Source organism: Eutrema salsugineum, unplaced genomic scaffold (genome assembly GCF_000478725.1).
Source record: "Eutrema salsugineum unplaced genomic scaffold, Eutsalg1_0 scaffold_9, whole genome shotgun sequence".
NCBI lineage: Eukaryota > Viridiplantae > Streptophyta > Magnoliopsida > Brassicales > Brassicaceae > Eutrema > Eutrema salsugineum.
The window spans coordinates 124,700-141,122 of NW_006256342.1; the positions used below are offsets into that span (position 1 = coordinate 124,700).

At 37.6% G+C, this 16,423-nt stretch overlaps 2 protein-coding genes across 2 annotated transcripts; one reads left to right on the forward strand and one right to left on the reverse strand.

The window, feature by feature from the left end:
* Window positions 1–528: 528 nt before the first annotated feature.
* On the reverse strand, window positions 529–3,036 carry LOC18008953 (adenine phosphoribosyltransferase 2). The gene is given in 7 exon segments (XM_006389685.2): window positions 529–603; window positions 687–745; window positions 1,729–1,881; window positions 2,009–2,101; window positions 2,737–2,847; window positions 2,947–3,012; window positions 3,015–3,036. Coding segments are annotated over 7 exon segments (579 nt in total).
* Window positions 3,037–6,649: 3,613 nt separating this feature from the next.
* LOC18008107 (pre-mRNA-processing-splicing factor 8A) lies at window positions 6,650–16,401 on the forward strand. The gene is made up of 24 exons (XM_006389687.2): window positions 6,650–6,933; window positions 7,096–7,219; window positions 7,305–7,397; window positions 7,485–7,875; window positions 7,971–8,457; window positions 8,545–9,335; window positions 9,428–9,696; window positions 9,818–10,132; window positions 10,232–10,536; window positions 10,622–11,076; window positions 11,159–11,285; window positions 11,400–11,641; window positions 11,733–11,856; window positions 11,953–12,250; window positions 12,507–12,760; window positions 12,852–13,468; window positions 13,556–13,662; window positions 13,749–14,003; window positions 14,122–14,595; window positions 14,802–14,963; window positions 15,066–15,263; window positions 15,336–15,614; window positions 15,707–15,949; window positions 16,026–16,401. Exons 1-24 carry the CDS (start codon window positions 6,650–6,652, stop codon window positions 16,215–16,217), a joined length of 7,086 nt encoding a protein of 2,361 aa, XP_006389749.1. The 3' UTR covers window positions 16,218–16,401.
* The last annotated feature ends 22 nt before the right edge of the window (window positions 16,402–16,423 follow it).

The following is a 16,423-nucleotide window of genomic DNA, read 5'->3' on the forward strand; positions in this document are numbered from 1 at the left end:
TTCTACTTGCATTGGCGCGTAGCGCGTGAAACTGCAGCCAACGTTTTTTTTTTTTTTTTACATTACTATTTGTGATCGAATAATTCTCCCACATGGAATAGTGGGCTAACCACAAAAAAAAAAAAAAAAAAAAAAGATAACAGTTTGTGTTATTCCTCAATGTGTACATTGGTTTCTAAATCTTTATACGATTTGGAAATTTTTGTAGAATAAAATGATTTCCAAAACTAATATGTTTAATCTTTCATTTTTGGGCATTTTTAACACTTCTAATCCAAAAGGCATGTCAAACTAGGAAATATCCCCAAAATAAACAATGTTGAAACAATAAATGAACAGTGGCGAGCTATGTACATATAGAGTAGCTTGTTACTAGCATGAATCACTCAAAATGGAGTCTAATAAGACTTCAATAATCTTTAGTTACATAAATCGATTAAACGGGCTATATTATTCCCATAATCGTTGATGTTACATCTAGTTCGAACTTGGAAATATGGATGGGAACGAGGACCAAATAGAAAAGGCTTAAATGGTTAACCCATCAAAGTGGCTAGGTTCCACCAAAACGTACAATGGCTTTCCCTTCAGCCTACACTGTCCCTAACATATCACATAAGGCCAGTAAAATATCAGATACAAAATTGGTTCTAATGTGATAATACTATAGTTGTAGTTATGTTTACCTTGAATCTAGGCAAACCAACAAGGCAGGCACATTCCACAACTTCGGCTCCAGCACGCGCTAAAATGCATATAATTAGGTCATTTTAATTAAATACTTAACTAGATTTTATCCGTGCATCCGCATGAGAATTTTTTTTAATCAAAATTTGTAATGTATTTTTTTAAATATAATTTTTTAATAAATGTCAAAGATTTATTTTTATGTTTAGATATAATTTGTTTTTTTTTAGTATTATTATGACCACAATTATAAAAACATAATTCTAACCCGATCATTCTATTAATCAAAATATGAACATTATTATAAAAATATATTTATAATTCACTCATTTTATTAATCCCAAAAAACCGTGGTTATAAAACCATAATTCTAATCCGTCCGTTCATATTACTATATAATATAAATATTTACTAATTTTGAAATAATATTTATATTAATATATTATATATTTTGATAAACTAACCCGCACAAGACTACAATTATAAAAATAACATAACCTGTTCCATCAAATTATCATATAATATTAATATTTATCTGTTTTCAATATGTAAAATTTTAGTCTGATTGAATATGATTAAAAAATAAGGTATTAATTAATTATATTTGTTATCCTGAAAATATTATTTGGATTTAAATGTTAAATTAAATCTGACCTATATTTAAGGAAACCTAAAGTAATTTAAATTAATATTTATTTTTAAAATTAATGTTATTACAAAAAATAGTTTGAATTTAAAATTAAATATAACATATATTTAAGGAAATTTTTAGTTATCTTAATTAATATCTAATTTTCGGAATTAAATTTTTATATAAAAAAAATGTGTGTTTTTAAAATAATATTGCAATAAATTAGGATAATTTTAAAACTGTTTATTTAAAAAATTAAAAAACTTTGAGTATTTGGAAGCAAGTACTAAAAGTGCTTCTGTTTTAATATAATATATATAATGTACGTTTTATCTCTATTCTAAGGCGTATTTAACATTAGTATTCGTTTTTTATGTATTTTTTGTAAAGCTAAAGTAAAAAAGATGTACTTACCCAAAGGCTAATGGAAGCAGAGAGCGTGGCACCAGTGGCAACTAAATCGTCGATGACAAGAGCGCGTTCGTAGGATTTGACGGCCTCCATACTCATCTCTAGACGATCACTCCCATACTCAAGCTCGTACTCTTCGCTTATCACCCTCCCTTTTTTTTAACACCACAACAAGCAATAATTTATATTCTTCAACCATATAATATATTTTTATATATACTCCAACAATACGGTTTTAATCTGGATATATATATATATATAGATAAGTAATTGTCGTACCATGTAATTTTCCCGGTTTACGTATGGGAATGAACTTGGCACCTATGGCTAATGCGATGGGAGATCCAAATATGAATCCTCTCGCCTCTACGCCTGCACTGACAATTCCCATTTTATTTTGTTCTTATTCATCTGTTTCTATATGTAATCTGCGAAATCGATTTTAAACGTTTCTAACTCAATTATTAATAGGGTTAGACTCCAAAAATATCTATATATTTATATAGAGGCATTTTCAAGGCGGACTCACAAGCGATAACAATAACAAAGACGTATTTTTATTTTCTGAACATTAATAATTAAGACATTTAAAAGGATAAGTAATTACTAATTAGTCACCAACCACGCTAGCAAAACTGCAAAACTAGTATGCAATATGAGTGTACAATTATTAATCCATAGAAGATGTCTATTAATTATTTATTAATTATTTCCCATATTGGGAGATATGATTCCGCTTCGGATTCTTTCATAAAGGAGTTTGATACAATTCAATATATCGTATTAGAAAATAAAAATACGCTGCGGTTCGAGATGGCTGGATATCGTAAAAACTAGCAATTAGTAGACAATACTAGAACTAAAAAATCTCTTATCGATTTTTTCTTTCTCCTTTGCCACCCGGTTTTGTGCGTTTGTAAGTTTGTCTATGGCAAAGACTAAATAGTGGCTTAAGATAGAAAAGAGAGAAAAAAAAGCTGAAAGAGGGGAAAGAAAGTGAAAGGAACCGGCAACGAGGGAGATGTTCATGTGCTTGTAACGATCGACGAAGATATCAACGACATGTTTGAAAGCAACTGGATCCAGCAACAGCATCGTAATGTCCTGAAACATGATTCCTGCAACACAAAGGCGCTGTGTAACTTAAATTTGTGAAGAAAAAAATAAAAGATCGAAATTGATGATGAAGTAGTCGAAGAAAGAAAGAAGGAAAGGACCAGTCTTGGGGAAGTGCGGGATGACTCGAATGGCGTCGGAGATGGCCTGTGGTCTTGGGTCTCCTGCAACCCATTCTCCACCGCAAACATCTCTCTCTTTCACTTTCACACTCGTGCGTGTGTGTGTGTCGAAGAAGAAGCGAGAAAGGTGGTAAGTGTATTTAGGCCATCTCCATCCCTGAACCTCATCATGAGGTTCTTGAGAATATTTAATTAATAATTTTTGATGTCTGAATAGTTAAGAACCTCATAACTTTTTTTTAATCCAACCCTGAACTCCATCACTTTTTTCTTTACAAACTAACTTGATAACAAATGAAGATAAAAGTGTGTAAGGAAAAAAAATGTGTTTACACTGTCATTCTTTTCCTCTGCAATGCCTTCTTCATTATTTACAAGCTTTCTTTGACCATATCCAACACCCAAGGAGCAATACGTGATGGAGTTAGTGACAATCATGTCCTCCTTTTTCAATCTTGTAGCGTCAAAGCAATGTATCTGCAGATACATGTTTTTAAGTTACACATTGTTAGTTTCAGAACAAACAAATCACGTTAACAAAATCAGACACAATGTGACAACTTCAAACCTGAGAAGCAAACTTTCAAAGCCTGAGGTGTGAGAACAGAAAATCGACTTGGAAAAAGCTCCACGAAAACGACCTGCAATCATCAGCCAACAGAGAAAGAGATATAAAAACAGAGAAAGATTAAAACAACTATCAAATGCACGTGAATGCTAATATGTTATAGACTCATCAAGCAAATCCAATGTGTTAACCATTTTCCATGCTTGTTTTCTAGCAGCACGCAGTTTCTCTAGAAGATTATCCACTCTGTTAGTAACATCCTCTACTTTCACCTTCAGATTAAACCAAATAACAAGAGGTTATGGCAAAAGTAACAACAACTACCTTAAATTATGTTATACGATGGAGACATTTTTTTTATCTATCTAGGTAGCTTGTTTTTTTATCAGTTACACACATCTTCAAACATGGAAAAGAAAACACTCTAAAAGTAGAATACCTTGAGAGTCGAGCATCGACGTTTCATTTGAGAATCCCGTGAGTTTATGTATTCAAAAAAATGCTTCACCTGCAACCGCTTCGATACGCCTGATTCCAGATGCAATCCCCTGTTCCGATATTATCTTGAATGCTAGTATTTCTGCAGTCTGACTTCGGACCCCTGGTGTGCGACGGGTGTACCAAATCGCAAACTTGTACTGCACATTCCCAAAATATGAAAAACTAGATCCACTTAGCCATTAAAGTGGTAACAATGATATCATTTTTCTTACACTTAAATGATTTAATCGCTAGAAAATGGATAATTAGAGCAGAATTCAATAGCGTTCGAGCTCACATACATTAAAACAAAGTCGCAAAACCTAAGTTTACAATAAAAATTTCCAGAAATGAAGATTTCAATTCTGAATCTTCCACTAACTCGGCTCTAAGCCGTCATATATAAAGTTCCCAATCTTCGCCGCACCAGGAGCAAAGTTTCAGCTAAGATTAGATTCGAATTTAATAGTCTAATCGATACGAAGGGTAGAGGACAAACCCGTAGAGGATGCAGACCAGCCTTGAGCTCGCGAGAGTGGCGTTCATCGGCAAAAGAGTCGGTAACATACTGCGACTTAATGCTGTCCATGTTTCCGGATTCTCCACCTTCCCTGATCTCCTCGTCCCTCCTATCCGTAATCTCCATTGCCGATTTCGTCTCATACATGAACCGAAGAACAAACTCGCGTTTTCTGTACTTGGTCGAGAGAAATGGCCTTAAAAAAAACTAACCCCACATTTCTCCATGGCCGAATCAAGATATGCCACGTATACGATGCTACAGTGATGATACGGGTTCATCAGTATCACTGCAGTGATACCGTATCATCGGGTTTGAGCCTTTTTTTTAATTTTTAAACCCAACAAAATCATGCGGGCCCACCTATAATCCTCCCTTCATACCGCGATGGAGATGCCCTTATAGCATTTATTTATTTATCACTATTCCCTTCTCTCTCCACGCACATTTCCTTTACCTACTCATCGTGGTCATATCCGCTATGTAATTCAAGGTATCGGTATTTCTCGTTGTGATTTCATGATTTTAAAATTTTCTATCATAATTGACTATATATTCTGGATATTTCAAATGACAAACAACAAAAATTGAATTCTTTCATGGTTGTCATAAAATATGGCATAATCTTATATATAAAAGTTGCTCAACTTTCTCCATAAGCTTGACACATCAGCATTGGAGAGGCTGACACATGTCACTTAAATTTTAATTAATAAATTTTAATATTAAATTTTAAAGCACTTAAAGAATATGAAAAATTTGTTTTATTAACTGACTCATAATTAACATTTATATTAATGTTAAACAAACATTTATGTTATAACTGATTAAAAATATTAATTGATATGTATTTAATTTTTATATAACTGTATATTACTTAATAATATTCCAGATGTATTTTAAATTAATTTTTTAAAATTATTTATAATAAAATATTAACAAGTAACAAATGAAATGATGATTATTTATTTTAAATTTTATTAATTAATTATTAATTAATATTTGTGTAAATGTTAAACAAAAATTTATGTTATAACTAATTAAAAATATTGAATGATACTTATTAATTTTAATATAACTTTAAATTATTAAATAATATTCAATATGTATTTTAAATTAATATTTTAAAAATTTTAGAATACAATATTAACAAGTAAGTAAGTAACAAGTGATGACTATATTAATTTTTATAAAATTATATAAAAAAAAATTTAAAAAAAATTGAAAAGAAAAACCCGCACGTAACGTGCGAGTATTCACCTAGTAGTATTAAAACGTAAAGTTTATAGTTTTCTTTCAATGTAATGAGTAAAAGGCACGAATCCCACATCTTTCTGTCTTTATTACATAATCAAATGATAACTCAAGGATTCCACCTCATTGCGTTTTTATAGATTTTTGAAAGACAACTCAAGTTACCATATAGATAATGTTTATTTACATGTTGAAAAAAATAAAATATAAATAGCAATTCCAAAATTTACATAATCTTTATAATCTAAATTTTGTATTTAGCCCATTTTCACATCTATTATTACTATTCAAACATTTGTTCCATATAATTTGTTATATATTTTACTATTTACCCCACTAGTTTCATTTGTTCTGTAGAATTTGTCACATCTGATATGTTTTTACCATTTGAACCATAAGAAAAGATTATCGTCAAGAAGAGCAATTACTACTTCTCTCTACATGTGGAATCTTCATACAAAATAATTGCAACTTGCCACGGTAATGGCTATGACTATTGGCACATAAACTATGGCCCAATTCTCATAATCAAAGCCAAAGGCCCTTCAATGACTCGAGTTTATTCGGCGTGTTTGGATAACCGCCCACGCATCTTTTCGACACCGCCTGATGATTTTTTTTCCTTATTATTACTAAGCTGTAAAAAAAAAAAAAACATTACTGCTTCTCTCTGCTGATATAAGGCTATAAGGCCAACGAAAAAAGAAGCGACTCACCCGAAAACTGTTTTTAGGGTTTTTCTTTACTCGATTAAGCTCACTAGTTCTTCACAAGGTAGACAGAGATACACTCTAGCGTCGAGGATCTAGGGTTTGTTCTTCGGCCACTCCGTCTGGCGTTTGGATTTGAAGTCCTAAGCCATGTGGAACAACAACGATGGTATGCCCTTAGCTCCTCCTGGTACCGGCGGCTCGGTGATGCCTCCACCGCCCGCTGCACATCCTTCTTACACGGCTCTTCCGCCGCCTTCTAATCCGACTCCTCCGGTGGAGCCTACTCCTGAGGAGGCGGAGGCAAAGCTTGAGGAAAAGGCCCGCAAATGGATGCAGCTAAACTCGAAACGGTACGGCGACAAGAGGAAGTTTGGATTCGTGGAAACTCAAAAGGAGGACATGCCACCTGAGCACGTCAGGAAGATCATCAGGCGAGTTTTCTTCACTTTGAATGATGTCTTTGCTCGAGGTTTTCGATATCCAATTAACTCGAGATTATTTTCTGCTCCTGCTTGGGAAACGACACCCATTTTCTATTATTATTAGTTACGATTTACGTGGATTGAGACTGAATCTGCGATTTCTTTGTTCAGGGATCATGGTGATATGTCATCGAAGAAATATCGTCACGACAAACGTGTATACCTTGGAGCCCTTAAATTCGTCCCTCACGCAGTTTTCAAGCTCCTGGAGAATATGCCTATGCCCTGGGAGCAGGTACTCTTTTAGTTTAACTGGTATCTGCTTAGCTTCAGCTGTTCTCGTCGTCTGTTCATTTATCTGAGTCCCCATTTTCTTCCAGGTTCGAGATGTCAAGGTTTTGTACCACATCACCGGAGCTATCACATTTGTGAACGAGATTCCATGGGTTGTAGAACCTATTTACATGGCTCAGGTGGGTTAATAGTCTCCCTCTTTTCTTGTGTCTGTGCATTGATGGATTCCCTACACATATTTTTAAGTATTCTGTCTGGTTTTTCAGTGGGGTACTATGTGGATTATGATGCGAAGGGAGAAGAGGGATCGTCGTCATTTCAAGAGAATGCGGTTTCCGCCATTTGATGACGAGGAGCCTCCACTAGACTATGCAGACAACTTGCTGGACGTGGATCCTCTAGAGCCAATTCAGTTAGAGCTAGATGAGGAAGAAGATTCTGCTGTATGTACTTGGTTTTACGACCACAAGCCACTAGTTAAAACCAAACTGATTAATGGTCCCAGTTATCGGAGGTGGAATCTCTCACTTCCAATTATGGCAACCCTTCACAGGCTTGCAGGCCAGTTGCTTTCTGATTTAATTGACCGCAACTACTTCTACTTGTTTGACATGCCATCTTTCTTCACAGCAAAGGCTCTGAACATGTGCATTCCTGGTACGCTAGTTTCTTCTATTCTCCAGTTGTGATATTTTTGTTTCAGTTACCTTTCTTCTGTTCTTCTTCTAATGCATTTTGGTACTGTTTTCCAGGTGGTCCTAAGTTTGAACCTTTGTACCGTGATATGGAGAAAGGAGATGAGGACTGGAATGAGTTTAATGACATCAACAAGCTTATCATTCGTTCCCCTCTGCGAACTGAGTACAGAATAGCTTTTCCCCATCTGTACAATAATCGGCCCAGGAAAGTAAAACTGTGTGTGTATCACAGTCCTATGGTTATGTATATAAAGACCGAGGATCCTGATCTTCCTGCATTTTATTATGATCCGTTGATTCACCCAATAAGCAACACTAATAAGGAAAGGCGTGAAAGGAAGGTTTATGATGAAGATGATGAGGATGAATTTACCTTACCAGAAGGAGTGGAACCTTTGCTAAAAGACACCCAGCTCTACACTGACACTACGGCTGCTGGCATTTCATTGTTGTTTGCCCCGCGACCTTTCAATATGAGGTCTGGGAGGACACGGCGGTCAGAAGATATTCCCCTGGTGTCAGAGTGGTTCAAGGAGCACTGGTAAGCTATTGGTCTACTTTGGGTATCTTCCCCTTTCATAATTTACTATTGAATGTCCTAATACATTTCTGAACTCATTATTTGCAGTCCTCCAGCATATCCGGTTAAAGTTCGTGTTAGTTACCAAAAGCTTCTGAAATGCTATGTGCTGAATGAGCTGCACCATAGACCACCTAAAGCTCAGAAGAAGAAGCACTTATTCCGCTCTCTTGCAGCTACAAAGTTTTTCCAAAGTACCGAACTCGATTGGGTTGAAGTGGGTCTGCAAGTCTGCCGGCAGGGGTATAATATGCTGAATCTGCTGATTCACAGGAAAAATTTAAACTACCTGCACCTTGACTACAACTTCAATCTCAAGCCTGTGAAAACTTTGACCACCAAAGAGCGAAAGAAGTCACGTTTTGGGAACGCTTTCCATCTTTGCCGTGAGATCCTCCGGTTGACAAAACTTGTAGTTGATGCAAATGTTCAATTCCGACTGGGTAATGTTGATGCCTTCCAATTGGCTGACGGTCTGCAGTATATTTTCTCCCATGTTGGCCAGTTGACGGGTATGTATCGTTACAAATACAGATTGATGAGGCAAATTAGGATGTGCAAGGATTTAAAGCACTTGATATATTACCGTTTCAATACTGGACCTGTGGGTAAAGGACCAGGGTGTGGATTTTGGGCTCCAATGTGGAGGGTATGGTTGTTTTTCCTTCGGGGAATAGTTCCTCTTCTTGAACGATGGTTAGGGAATCTTCTTGCTCGCCAATTTGAGGGGCGTCATTCAAAAGGAGTTGCCAAAACGGTCACAAAACAGAGAGTTGAAAGTCATTTTGATTTGGAACTTCGAGCTGCTGTCATGCATGACGTTCTTGATGCCATGCCAGGTTTCCATTCTTCAAACTTGTTTTTCCTTGTGTTTAAAACGAAGGAATTGCTTTGCTTTATTCTTTGGTTAATATTTTCTTCTAATGTGCAGAGGGTATCAAGCAAAATAAAGCGCGAACAATATTACAGCACCTTAGTGAGGCATGGCGATGCTGGAAAGCTAATATCCCTTGGAAGGTCCCTGGGTTGCCCGTGCCAATTGAGAATATGATCCTCCGTTATGTCAAGTCTAAGGCTGATTGGTGGACAAATGTTGCTCACTACAATCGTGAGCGTATCAGAAGAGGGGCTACTGTTGATAAGACAGTATGTAGAAAGAATCTCGGAAGGTTGACGCGTCTTTGGCTGAAGGCAGAACAGGTATGTACATTGTCTCAATGTCTTTATCATTTTTGCTTCATTTATTGATTGGAGTAAATTGGTTCCCTTTATTCTTGATATACCAGTTCTCTGATGCGTTATCCTTGTGAAACTGTTACAGGAACGGCAGCACAATTACCTGAAAGATGGTCCATATGTCACTCCAGAAGAAGCACTAGCAATTTATACAACTACTGTTCATTGGCTGGAATCAAGAAAGTTTTCTCCAATTCCATTCCCTCCATTGTCGTACAAACATGACACAAAGTTGCTCATCCTGGCACTTGAGAGACTGAAGGAATCATACAGTGTAGCTGTGAGGTTGAATCAGCAGCAGCGAGAGGAGCTTGGTCTAATTGAACAAGCCTATGACAATCCTCATGAAGCTTTATCACGAATTAAGCGTCATCTTCTCACCCAGCGTGGCTTCAAAGAGGTAACTTGATATTCACTCTATACTGGAGCAATGTAATGGATTGAACGGATGTCATCAAGTTTACCGTTGTAAATTAATTGTGAATCTGTTTTTCTGCAGGTTGGCATAGAGTTTATGGATCTGTATAGCTACTTGATTCCAGTTTATGAAATAGAGCCTCTAGAGAAAATTACCGATGCGTATCTTGATCAATACCTGTGGTACGAGGGTGATAAACGCCACTTGTTTCCAAACTGGATCAAGCCAGCAGACTCAGAGCCGCCACCACTCCTGGTTTATAAGTGGTGTCAAGGTATCAATAATTTGCAAGGCATATGGGACACAGGTGATGGGCAGTGTGTGGTGATGCTCCAGACTAAGTTTGAAAAGTTCTTTGAGAAGATCGATTTGACAATGTTGAACAGGTATCTATTTCGTTAATGCTTCATTGATTATGACATTGATTCTGAACTTTCTGGAGTAATAAGTATTCTCTGTTGTTTCTTTCAGGCTTCTCCGTTTGGTTCTTGACCACAATATTGCAGATTATGTGTCTGCCAAGAATAATGTGGTTCTGTCTTACAAGGATATGAGTCATACTAACTCGTATGGCTTGATTAGGGGACTCCAGTTTGCATCGTTTGTTGTTCAGTTTTATGGACTGTTGCTTGATCTTTTGCTTCTTGGTTTGACTCGAGCGAGTGAAATTGCTGGGCCACCACAGATGCCTAACGAGTTTATGACGTATTGGGATACAAAAGTGGAGACACGTCATCCGATAAGACTGTACTCTCGGTATATAGACAAAGTTCATATAATGTTTAAATTTACTCATGAAGAAGCTCGGGATCTTATTCAGCGCTATCTTACGGAGCATCCCGATCCCAACAATGAAAACATGGTGGGATACAACAATAAGAAGTGCTGGCCAAGAGACGCAAGGATGAGATTGATGAAACATGATGGTATGCTCTTTCGTTTTAAATTGTTCGATTGTTTATCCTTTATGCATTAGATGTCGTGTCTGATATTTTATTCATCTTTCAGTCAATCTTGGTAGAAGTGTTTTCTGGGACATGAAGAACCGTCTTCCTCGGAGCATCACAACTTTGGAGTGGGAGAATGGCTTCGTCTCTGTCTATAGCAAGGATAATCCTAACCTGCTCTTCAGCATGTAATGTTTTATTTTAGTATTCTAGTGCAGCTGTTGTTAGTGCGAGACCTTCGTTTGAACCATAATTTGGTAATGTTACTGACATCATTGACTCTTTCGCATTTTTTCCTGAAGGTGTGGATTTGAAGTTCGCATACTTCCAAAAATCAGGATGACCCAAGAAGCTTTCAGCAACACAAGAGATGGTGTCTGGAATCTGCAAAATGAGCAGACCAAGGAGAGGACTGCAGTTGCTTTTCTGCGGGTTGATGATGAACATATGAAGGTGTTTGAGAATCGTGTGAGGCAGATCCTTATGTCTTCAGGATCAACCACCTTTACCAAAATCGTCAACAAATGGAATACAGCTCTAATTGGTATATCCTATGAGCCCATTTTGGCACTACCGATAGCTTTTAATAATGTTTGGCTAGCATAAAGCTGAGCTCAATTTTTGTGTCTGTACAGGTCTCATGACTTATTTCCGTGAAGCCACTGTGCATACGCAAGAACTCTTGGATCTACTGGTCAAGTGTGAGAACAAAATCCAAACAAGGATTAAGATTGGCTTGAACTCAAAGATGCCTAGTCGGTGAGCAGAAGCTCTCGTATTCAATTATTGTCGACATATTTGTATATTTTATTATTTATGTATCTTTAACCTGATTGTTCTACTTTTCCTTGGCAGATTTCCTCCTGTTATCTTCTACACTCCAAAGGAAATCGGTGGGCTAGGAATGTTGTCAATGGGTCACATTTTGATCCCACAAAGTGACCTTCGATACAGCAAGCAAACAGATGTTGGTGTAACCCACTTTAGGAGTGGAATGAGCCATGAGGAAGATCAGCTTATACCAAATCTGTATCGTTACATACAGCCATGGGAAAGTGAATTTATTGATTCACAGCGGGTGTGGGCAGAATATGCTTTAAAGAGGCAGGAAGCACAGGCCCAAAATAGGCGTCTTACACTGGAAGATCTGGAGGTAAGTATCATACTTGTTATTTGTTGCCTCTTTTCTTACTATAGAGTTCTGAGATGGATATTAGTGTGCTAGCTTGCCTTCTTTTGGAAGTGTTAGAAGTAGTCTTTTTTCTTTGCTTGACATAGTGAGGATATCTATGTGTTGACTTGTCTTCTTTTTGGAAGTTTAAGGGCAAGGTTATTTTGAATTTGATGTCAGGTTTCTAGAATATTTTATGACTGGGAAGAGTATTAACTCTTGTATGATAATATGACAGGACTCTTGGGATAGGGGAATTCCTCGTATAAATACGCTGTTTCAGAAGGATAGGCACACGCTAGCATATGATAAAGGTTGGAGGGTTCGGACCGACTTTAAGCAGTACCAAGTCCTTAAACAAAATCCTTTCTGGTGGACACACCAGAGGCATGATGGGAAGTTGTGGAACTTGAACAATTACCGAACTGATGTTATCCAAGCTCTTGGAGGTGTTGAGGGTATTCTTGAGCACACGTTATTCAAAGGGACATAGTAAGTCTGCTTTTATTTTGTTGATAACAGCTTTATTCTTACGGTATCACATCAAATTTGCTAATTTTTCCGTGTTTTACTTAAAAATCAGTTTCCCAACATGGGAGGGTCTTTTCTGGGAGAAGGCATCTGGTTTTGAGGAGTCAATGAAATATAAGAAGCTGACGAATGCGCAGAGGTCTGGTCTGAACCAGATTCCAAATAGAAGATTCACGCTTTGGTGGTCGCCAACAATTAATCGAGCGAATGTATATGTGGGTTTCCAAGTGCAGTTGGATCTGACGGGAATATTTATGCATGGGAAGATTCCTACACTTAAGATATCTTTGATTCAGATTTTCCGTGCCCATTTGTGGCAAAAGATCCATGAGAGTGTTGTTATGGATCTTTGCCAAGTACTGGACCAAGAGTTGGACGCTTTGGAGATAGAAACTGTGCAGAAGGAGACAATTCATCCAAGGAAGAGTTATAAGATGAACAGCTCTTGCGCTGATGTTCTTTTATTTGCTGCCCATAAATGGCCAATGTCAAAGCCTAGCCTGGTTGCTGAGTCAAAGGATATGTTCGACCAGAAAGCTAGTAACAAGTACTGGATAGATGTTCAACTTCGATGGGGAGATTATGACTCCCATGATATTGAACGTTATACTAGGGCCAAATTCATGGATTATACAACAGATAACATGTCTATCTATCCATCTCCAACAGGTATTTATACCTTTTCCATTTTGCTTTGCTTTGTTAAGTCTTTCGCTTTTCTGCAGTTTGTTTAATATTTTGACAAAATCTGTACAGGTGTAATGATTGGGCTTGATCTGGCATACAACTTGCATTCTGCCTTTGGTAATTGGTTCCCTGGGTCAAAACCTCTTCTTGCTCAAGCAATGAACAAGATCATGAAGGTACTACAATTTTTATATCAGGGTGTCTTTTGCAGAGCCTTTTTGTTTATACATATGTCTTATCGTTTAAACTTAACATATTGCAGTCAAATCCGGCTCTATACGTGTTGAGAGAGAGGATAAGGAAAGGTTTGCAATTATACTCATCTGAGCCTACGGAGCCATATCTGTCATCTCAAAACTATGGTGAAATATTCAGCAATCAAATTATATGGTTTGTTGATGATACCAATGTCTATCGTGTCACAATTCACAAGACATTTGAAGGAAATTTAACAACAAAGCCAATCAATGGTGCGATCTTTATTTTCAATCCAAGAACTGGGCAGCTATTCCTTAAGGTATTTCTTAATCTTCCGTACTTTACATTAAGAACATGCATGCTGTCTGCTACTTCTTCTGTTTAAGTCTAATGACATGCAGTTGGATCTTTAAAATAACTGCTTTTTGTACCTTTAGGTTATCCATACAAGCGTTTGGGCTGGTCAGAAGCGTCTTGGTCAGCTAGCGAAGTGGAAAACTGCTGAAGAGGTGGCTGCACTTGTGCGGTCTCTCCCTGTTGAAGAGCAGCCAAAACAAATTATTGTTACTCGTAAAGGAATGCTGGATCCCCTTGAGGTTCACTTGCTGGATTTCCCCAACATTGTTATCAAGGGAAGCGAACTGCAGCTTCCATTCCAGGCTTGCCTCAAGATTGAGAAATTTGGTGATCTGATTTTGAAGGCCACAGAACCACAGATGGTCTTATTCAATATCTATGATGATTGGTTGAAGAGTATTTCTTCGTATACTGCCTTTTCAAGACTCATTCTGATCCTTCGTGCGCTTCACGTGAATAATGAGAAGGCTAAGATGTTGTTGAAGCCCGACAAGTCTGTTGTCACTGAGCCACATCACATCTGGCCCTCTCTCACTGATGACCAATGGATGAAGGTAACTCTTCTGCCACTTTTCAAGTACTTTTTCATTTAGTTAGTTTCTTTCAAATATTATTTTATTTGATAGGATCCCTATTTACTCTACTTCGTCTCTTTATTTGCTCAGGAATTATATATATCTATATATGTAATGCTTCTACGTTCTTCCCTTTGTTTAGATAGTTATTCTCTTTCCTGATTCACAACCATGTTTAAATTCAGGTGGAGGTAGCACTTAGAGATCTTATCCTTTCTGACTACGCAAAGAAGAACAATGTGAATACCTCGGCTCTGACACAATCAGAGATCAGAGATATTATTCTTGGAGCTGAGATTACTCCACCCTCTCAACAGAGGCAACAGATAGCTGAGATTGAGAAACAGGTACCCCTATCTGTTACTTCTGTCAGATCTTGAAACAATTTTTCAGAGTAGGTCTGTGGTTGTTATTCTTTGTTCATTGTAAAATCTCTATCCTATTTGCAGGCAAAGGAAGCCAGCCAGCTAACTGCCGTCACGACCAGAACGACAAATGTTCATGGTGATGAGCTCATTGTCACCACCACTAGCCCCTACGAGCAATCTGCATTCGGTTCCAAAACAGATTGGCGTGTGCGTGCAATATCAGCTACTAACCTCTACCTCAGAGTCAATCACATCTACGTGAACTCAGATGACATAAAGGTTAGAATCCAATTCACTTTCGTTCACTTTCTCAATTGAGTAAAAGCCGACATTATTTCTTGTTGTCCACAGGAAACCGGATACACATACATCATGCCAAAGAACATCCTGAAGAAGTTCATATGCATAGCAGATCTTCGTACTCAAATTGCTGGATATTTGTATGGTATCAGTCCCCCGGATAATCCTCAAGTGAAGGAAATCCGTTGCGTTGTGATGGTGCCGCAGTGGGGAACTCATCAGCTAGTTCACCTGCCGTCATCTCTTCCTGAGCATGATTTCCTAAATGATCTTGAGCCCTTGGGATGGTTGCACACACAGCCTAACGAGCTCCCTCAACTGTCACCACAGGTATATATATATATATATATAGAGGCATCATCTATAGCTTATTTTCACCGTGTTAACCTCGTTACTAACTGATCTGATCTTTGCTGTGATAGGATGTTACATCTCATTCCCGCATTCTGGAGAACAACAAACAATGGGATGGAGAAAAATGCATCATCCTGACATGCAGTTTCACTCCGGGCTCGTGCTCTTTGACATCATACAAGTTGACCCAAACCGGATATGAATGGGGACGGCTCAACAAGGACACAGGCAGCAATCCTCACGGTTACCTCCCCACCCATTATGAGAAGGTTCAGATGCTGCTGAGTGACCGGTTCCTCGGGTTTTACATGGTAAGGAACACTGTACCCAGTTCTACTTTAGCATAAAATTGAAATGGGATCTTTCTGACAATTGTTTTTGTGACAGGTTCCTGAGAACGGACCGTGGAACTACAACTTTATGGGAGTGAAGCACACGGTGAGCATGAAATACAACGTCAAACTTGGATCCCCGAAGGAGTACTATCACGAGGAGCATCGACCCACTCATTTCCTGGAGTTCAGCAACATGGAGGAGGCTGACATCGCCGAGGGAGATCGTGAGGACACCTTTGCTTGACGATTATATATACTCACTTTTTACCATGCTTTGTAACTTCCTCGGTCTAATTTTGCAATAGAGACTTGTATTGTACTACGCAATTTAGGAGCTGAGTTTTACTCTCGTGCGTTACTGAGATAGATAAGAGTAATATGTTCCTTAAAGAATCTTAACACCTTTTGCCAGTAGAATCTAAAATCTTGCATGTGTAGTAAGTCACGACT